The 8,226-nt window shown below is 33.6% G+C and overlaps 1 protein-coding gene across 1 annotated transcript in view; it reads right to left on the reverse strand.

Moving 5' to 3' along the window:
• The window catches only part of LOC110419311 (putative disease resistance protein At4g27220), a 20,938-nt gene extending 15,094 nt beyond the window's left edge, over positions 1-5,844 (reverse strand). The window contains 1 exon segment of the mRNA XM_021432306.2: positions 4,728-5,844. Coding sequence (XP_021287981.2) covers positions 4,728-5,829 — 1,102 coding nt within the window. The 5' untranslated portion in view covers positions 5,830-5,844.
• Positions 5,845-8,226: the final 2,382 nt, after the last annotated feature.

Here is an 8,226-nt window from a genome sequence, read left to right on the forward strand (position 1 = left end):
CAGCTTTCCCAACTAAATTTGTTGTTGACAAAGCTTGTCCAATCCACGTAAGGTTATCGACCACCAAACCTTGATCAAACTTACCCTGTTGAAGAAGCTCCTCAACTTCTTGTATCTTTTTTAAGACATCTTCCATGCAAAATCCACGTGAGACGGAAATGCTTTCCGCAACTCTTTGTTCAAGGTTTTGTATCTCATCATTTATTCTTTCAGCATTTCTGAACCATACATCAACTTGTGACTTCAGTTTCTTCCTCGGATGCAGCTCTGCCCTCTTTCTTGATTCAACGTCTTGCTTCAGGGCATTTAAATCAACCAATTTTCCTTTTAGGTCAATCATTTTCTGGTCAAGGCTTCTATGGTTGTCCCAGTATTTAACAACCATATTCCCAACAGTCTCCATGTCTTCAGTCCCTACATAACACCAAAATAGTATGTTATGTATAATATATTTTGGTAGATTTTATCCGCATAATCATAGACACTTACAAATGAAGTAGACTCAATAAACTTGTAAGCAACATTGTTTTCTTGGATACATACTTTTAAAAAGCTTTAATTAATTAGACAAGATGGATATTACAGTTGTGAATCAAAATATATTATTTCTATAATTGCGTAGGCCCCTAAAGAGGGAAGAAAATCACTCTAGAAGTCAAAAGCATGTCCTAGAGTGTAATTGTAGGTAATTATATATTATCAAAATGATGAACATAAATACATGAAAACAACATTTTAAATCAAAGGCAGATGATTGTTGTTTCTATGTTCAAAGAAAATCAATCTTCTGTCTTCGCAGTTTTCAATTAACTATTATGTTGGAACAATATTTCAATTTTCAGGTTCTATCTCTTTAAAGATTATGGCATGTTAATATTTTCCTCTTGGCCAAATTAAATTAAGTGGAGAGTTGGTGAAGCATTTGGAGGTGGACAGAAATAACAAAACAAAACATTAGGCATAAATGCATGAAATATAGCCAAGCAAACTTTCTTGCTGTTAATGAGAATCAAAAGAAACAGATATGGAAAGTTAAAATACCTGTCCCAACTGGCTCTTATATTTGAGAGATCCTAGGCAGAGCGGAGAAGAATGTAGTGAACAAATTAAGGTTCAGAAACTGATAACCAGAAAGCTTCTTCAGCCGAATCTTGTGTGCCTAAACAATGCAGACAAAATGTTACATGAAGAGCGCATATATATACTGGAACCAGGCATGCAATTTTCTTGCATTGTATGAAAATAAAAAAGAATCAAACAATGGGAAGTTCAAATGTTTCTGACTTAGCAAAAAAAAAAAAGTGGCAAAATTTCATTCATTTAATTTTGAACATTCTACTTAATGAATAAGGTTTTTTAATGAAACCCCAAAATCAATCCTAGTTATTTTATCACCCTTCTCTTATTTGGTCATTTGTCAACCTGAAAACCTCATCTAGAGAAACGTAATCCCTTTGAACTTGATCGATTAATGCCACTATACATGAGATTATCACTTCCCTTCTAATACCGTACTTATTCTTTCATCCATAAGAACAGATATCCATGTTCAAGAATACTTGCAAAAGTATTCTCAAGATTTACTTCTAACATATTGTGTTGGAAGCATGGTAAAGAATTTAGTAAGCTGCTCTGTTGCAGTACATGAAACTTAAAATTAAGTTGCAGAGAATGGAAAGCTAACAGTACCCACCTTTGACTTGCTGATATATACTGCTTGTTGTGTAGAGATCTTAACTAGAAAAGAAAAAACAGTAGCGAGCGAAAGCCCTAATAAGAACTCAGTGAGAGAAATCAATTGGTGCTGGCAATGTGCCAGACTTAATTACAAAAAGAAATATATGGCATTAATTAGAAGCATGAAAAGGAATCAAGTAAACAAATCTAATGCAGCTTATGAGACTTAAAACAACAAATAGAATGTGAAGTTAAATAAATACTTGTCCTGACTAAACTTGCTTGGAGATGGTGACTGCAGAGAAATAGCAACAACACTAAACAGAAGAATCCAAAATGAAAACCACCAAAGTTCCTTAAGAAAAGAGCCACTGAAATGGTTTTCTTCTGCCTGCGCTGAGTCACCTAAACTTGAGAAAATCACACCTCCAACATAAACCCTAAACCAGCGAAGGAAGGCTGAGAATTCAGTGACAACTGAAAAATCTTCCTTGCTAACGATATAACTCTGCTACCATTGAGCAGATGCATAGAGCAATCAAATCATACGTTTAGCATAGTTAGAAGAAATTCAAGAAGAGCTATAAAGGAACAAATTATAGCAATTCAATTTCCTTGGAAAGATATAGGAAATTAATGCAGCTTCGGAAGAAAAAAAAAGTGAAAATATATACATTCAAATTAAGCTTCATAAGGAAAACATGACAAGATACCAATATTTGGGGTTGATTTTAATTTTTAAATTTAACAAAATTTTAATAGAAAATAACAATCATGGAGAGTCAATTATGTACAAGAATTAAAAAAAATTACGAAGAACTTAAGTAGATTGCTAATTGTTACTACAAATTCAAAATAGTTTGCAAATTATTATAATAATGTTAGAACTTAGTTTTTATTAATATTATAACTTTATTTGAAGAGATTCTTTTGTTCCAATAATTAACGTTGATTAGACTATGCATATGGCCATAGAAACCTTTTATAAGCAGAACATTAACAAAATCTTTCGTTTATTAATTACACAAACCAAAAATAAGGGGGCATGAGGAAGGAAAAGAAGAGAGAAGAAAGCAATCTGAGAAGGAAAAATTGAAAAGAAAAAACAGTAGGAAAAGCAAATTAAAGCCTTATGTGTGATATCCAATTTTATTGTTCAAATTTTTCCTTTGCTATTTGATGTGACATAATATTGGAATTTGGTAGGTTCCCTTTGGAGACTTGGTTTCTCACCTAATTTTACAATGCTCAAAGTTGCTAAGGCTAGGCTCCATTAAAATACAAATGAAATGAAATCATCGACAGTATTGAATTTCAATTGTTTCTAGGAAGAGATAACTTTGATATATTAAAAAGTTATGGTTCCTCAAAGGTATTTCTAAGTTTTGAGGACATATGGAAAACTGCAAAGCTATGAAGACAAAGGCAAGGGGTGACACCAAAATATTGTAGCATAATTGACAGACCGAATGCAGAGACCCTTCACTGAGTTGGAAGCAACTTCACAGCTTGGAAAAATAGATTAACTGCCTCAATTTTGTTGATTTTGGCAATAAACGAACAGAAAGAGACAGGACACTTTGCAGTGAATAAATATAGATTACAGTCAATGACGGGACAATATGTTCTTCTACGACCAGATTTGAACATCGAGCACCAAATGGACAGTTTTTTGCAACCAGATTTGATAATGAAACACCAAATTCATGCTCCTTGCAGTCAAATTTGTTCATGGAGCGTTAGATTGACATTTATAGGAGCTAGATTTGATCACGCAATGTCAGATCAACGTTTTTCACGACCAATCTAATTGTGGAGAGTTAGATCATGCTATTCGCAATTAGATCCGACCATAGTGTCCCTGGTTGGCCACCGCCGCCCTCTAGCATCCTCTTAAGGATAGAGGAAAATTAAAGAGAGGAGGGAGATAGATGAGTAGATAGATGAAGAAAAGGACTTTGTCTTCTATATGTTAGTAATTTTTGAATCTAGTTAAACATATTTTTGTTATTAACTTTTTTATATCATTCCAATTCAGACGAAGTACTCATTTCGAGGGAAAGGATTGACAATAACTACTCCGATCTTTCTTGAGATGATCATTATGTGAAGCAAATAATGTCATATAAAAGAAATAAAAAAAAGAATAAAATGTCCATCCCCTAAACAAACATGCCATAAGTTCATAGTTTAAAGCTAAAGTCAGTATCTTGGTGAAAAAAAGAAAAGAATGTACATAAGAATTCAGACAGAGAATAAGGAACAAGTCATGACAAGAATGAAACAGATTTGAGCAAGCGAAAGCATACATAGAAGCGGAACAGCGGAAGCAAAAAAATTACCTGAGTGGAGGCCCTAGCTTGTGCAAGACTTTGAATAGATGAAATCAGCGAAGAAAACGCCAAGCGTCTATATAGATATTCAATCAAAGAAAACGAGAGTGGGAAGACAAGGTCACATTCGTGGAAGGTCCCACCAGGAAGAATCCAAGCATATTGCAGTCTTGTGGTAAATTTCATTGAAGGCGCCTCTGTAATTTTCCTTCTGACAATCTGTTGGCATTTGCATCATTTGCATAAGTTATGAAATAGTTAAACCGTGTTCTTGGGTGACTTACCAACCAAATGAAATAAAAAATAATATATGGGACCATCCAAGCCTGTTCAATTTTCCCCCACTAAATGTTTAATGAATTGGATTCCAGTATTTGGCTTAATCATTATACATGCTTGTATATACAAATTAAAAGGATAATTTTGAATTCTATCTTTTCACATAAAAATAAATAAACACGATTAATGAATCTACAATAAATTATCATATGTCAAATTTTTTGTTACGTTATTCTTATTAGTAATGATTGTGTCATGAAATACTGGCCAATAAGAATGTTGGGATGCTGTTTTGGTCAGAAACCAAATGAATACCGTAGCAATTAGGAAAACAATGAGAAAAGATTGAAATTTTAGTTCGTCCAATTGTAGTGGTAAAGAAATAATAAATGCCAGACTCCCATTAGATTAAAAAAATTCTGTGTTCTTCCTTTCCACCAAACCGTTGCTGAAGTACCTTTTCATCTAACCCAGTCACACCTCTTACACGTCTACTTAATTCATTTAGTGCATTCCTCCATTCGTGAACATTTTTTATGCCCTTCCTACTGCTAGCTACTGTAACTATAGCTAACGGTAAACCAGGACATTGTTCAATAACAGATTCCACATTTGGTAATAGATCTAGATAATTGAGAACATCTCTACCTACTTTCTCCAAAAACAAACTCCATGCATCTTGTTTTGGAAGAGTAGGCATTCTAATTTCTCGACAACTCAAATAGCGGCACACATCCAACATCCGAGTCGTTATCACTAACTTACTCCCGTTAGAAGGCTCGGGGATTCCTACTTCTTCAAGAGAAAGTTTGTCCCGTAGATCATCTAAAATTAACACAAACCTGCCCTTTTGAGTCAACATTTCATATAATATTCCTGCCCTTATTGTTTCATCCTCATTTTCTGGAACGGTTTCTCCCATTATATGTAAGATGCCATTTTGAATTTTTGAGATGTTCATTTCCTTCGATACAGTGATCTATACAACAATGTTGAACTTTTCAGCTTTTTTAATAAGTTGGTTGTTGATGATCTTCATGATTGTTGTTTTACCTAGTCCTCCCATTCCCCAAACACCAATCGGTCCAATATCATCATCCATCAAGCATGTCCAAATTTCTTTCATACAATTCTCTGCAGCTTTCCCAACTAAATTTGTTGTTGACAAAGCTTGTCCAATCCACGTAAGGTCATAGACTACCACACCTTGATCAAACTTACCCTGTTGAAGAAGATCCTCAACTTCTTCTTTCTTTTCTAAGATATTTGTCATGTGAAATCCACGTGAGACAATACTGCTTTCTGCAACTTTTTGTTCGAGGTCTTGTATCTCACCATTTATTCTTTCAATGTTTCCCAACCATAGATGAAATTGTTTCTTGAGTTTTTTCCTTGGTTGCAGTTCTGCCCTCATTTTTGATTCAGTGTCTTCTTTCAAGGCATTTAAATCCTCCAATTTTCTTTTTGGGTTCTTCATGTTCTGGTCAAGGCTTCTATGGTTGTCCAAGTGTTTATCAATCTTATTCAGAACAAAATCCATGGCTGCACGTCCCTAAGTAACACCAAATAGTAACATTATAATATATTTTGGTAGATTTTATCCACATAATCATATCACTCATAAATAAAGTAGACTCAATAAACCTGTAAGCAGCATTGCTTTTCTTTGTTACATACTTGTAAGTAGCTTGTATTAATTAGACAAACTGGATATCAAAGATGTGAATCAAAATATATTGTTTTTTTTTTATATAATTGCATAGGCAGCTAAAGAGGGAAGAAAATCACTCTAGAAGTCAAAAGCATGTGATCCTAAAGTGTAATTGTAGGTAATTAGTTTTCATGAAAATGATGAACATAAATACATGAAAACAGCTGCTTAAATGAAAGGCAGATGATTGTTGTTTCTGTGTTCAAAGAATTAAACCGCCTGATGTGGATATGTTGAGATACTCTTCTGTCTATGCAATTTTCAAATAAGTAATTGTAGGTAATTAGTAATGGGATGTTAGAAGTACCTGTCCTCACTGGCTTTGATATTGGAGAGATCCTAAGCAGAGCGGAGAAGTGAAGTGGTGAACAAGTTAAGGTTCAGAAACTGGTAACCAGAAAGCTTCTTCAGCCAAATCTTGTGTGCCTAAACAATGCAGACAAAATATTGCATGAAGAGCACATATATACTGGAACTAGGTAAACAATTTTCTTGCATTTTATGAAAATAAAAAAGAATCAAACAATGGGAAGTTCGAATGTTTCTTCCCTACCTCAGTGATATCAAAAAGGATTATCCTTCCTGACCATATATTTGCGTTAATACTATTTGTTATGACTAATGTGGCAAAATTTCATTCATTTAATTTTAAACATTCTACTTAATGAATAAGGTTTTTAAATGCAACCCCGAAATCAATCCTAGTTATTTTATCACCTTTCTCTTAAACATCGAAAAGATCTTGGTTGCCCTTCTTACCACAGTTAGCTTTTAAGGAAGGGTGGTCAAATTTAACCATGAATAAGGTAATAAAGATGCTCAAAAGTCTTAATTATTTTGTCATTTGTTAACCTGAAAGCCTCATCTGATTACTGGCACTATACATGAGATTAGCACTTCACTTTTAATAGTGTGTTTATTCTTTCCTCTATAAGAACTCAAGAATACTTGCAAAACTATTCTTAAGATTCACTTCTAATATATTGTATTGGAAACACGATAAAGAATTTAGTAAGCTGCTCTGCTGCAGTACATGAAACTTAAAATTAAGTTGCAGAGAATGGAAAGCTAAAAGTACCCACCATTGACTTGGTGATATATACTGCTTGTTGTTTAGAGATCTTAACTAGACAAGAAAAAGCAGTAGCGAGTGAAAGCCCTGAGAATTCAGTGACAGAAATCAATTGGTGCTGGCAATGTGTCAGACTTAATTACAAAAAGAAATATATGGCATTAATTAGAAGCATGAAAAGGAATCAAGTAAACAAATTTGTTGCAGCTTATGAGACTTAAAAACAATAAACAGAATGTGAAGTTAAATAAATACCTATCCTGACTAAACTTGTTTGGAGATGGTGACCGCAAAAGAAATAGCAACAACACTAAACAAAAGCACCGAAAATGAAAGCCATCTAAGTTCCTTAATTAAGAAGAGAGCCACTGAAATGGTTTTCTTCTGCTTGCCCTGAGTCACCTAAACTTAAGAAAATCTCACCTAGGACAGAAAGAAAACCAATGAAGGAAGGTTGAGAATACAGTGACAACTGAAAAATCTTCTTTGCTAAAGATATAACTCTGCTGCCATTGCGAAGATGCATAGAGCAATCAAAACATACCTTAAGCATAGGTAAAAAAAAGAATTCAACAGGAGCTATAAAGGAACAAATTGTATGTTCAATTTCATTGGAAAAATAGGAAAAAAAAAAGAGAGAAACTGTAAATTCAAATTAAACCTGTATATATGTATGCATATGGTTATAGTAGACATTCTGAATGATAGCAATAATTATAAAAAGCACTGTCTTAGATTTTTTCAGAATTTGTATATTGTAATGGCCATTGCATGCTCATTTGTTTGTTTGGTTTTGCCAATTGCAGGTTTTTATTTTGGGTAATACACTAACACCCTTAAGGTTTAACCATAATTCCGTATGGATCTATTAATTTTCAAAATAAACATTCCGTCTTAAAAAAATATTTTTCACTAGACACACATGTCTAGTCGTTAGTCAACCATTAGTATTTCCATTTACTTGATGACGTGATAATATTGAAAAGATAATTTTATTTTTTCACTAATTTCAAAATTACCAAATTATATATATTTTTTAAAAAAATCTATCGTACCTCTCGCCAGTCAAATCTGGCCAAGGAGTGCTAGTTTCGGCCAGATCGATGCTCCTTAGATCGAGGGAGCACAAGGAGCTTATTTCTTCTTTGGGGAGT

The sequence above is a fragment of the Theobroma umbraticum genome, unplaced genomic scaffold, assembly GCF_002168275.2.
Source record: "Theobroma umbraticum cultivar Fairchild unplaced genomic scaffold, ASM216827v3 scaffold_67.0, whole genome shotgun sequence".
Classification (NCBI taxonomy): domain Eukaryota; kingdom Viridiplantae; phylum Streptophyta; class Magnoliopsida; order Malvales; family Malvaceae; genus Theobroma; species Theobroma umbraticum.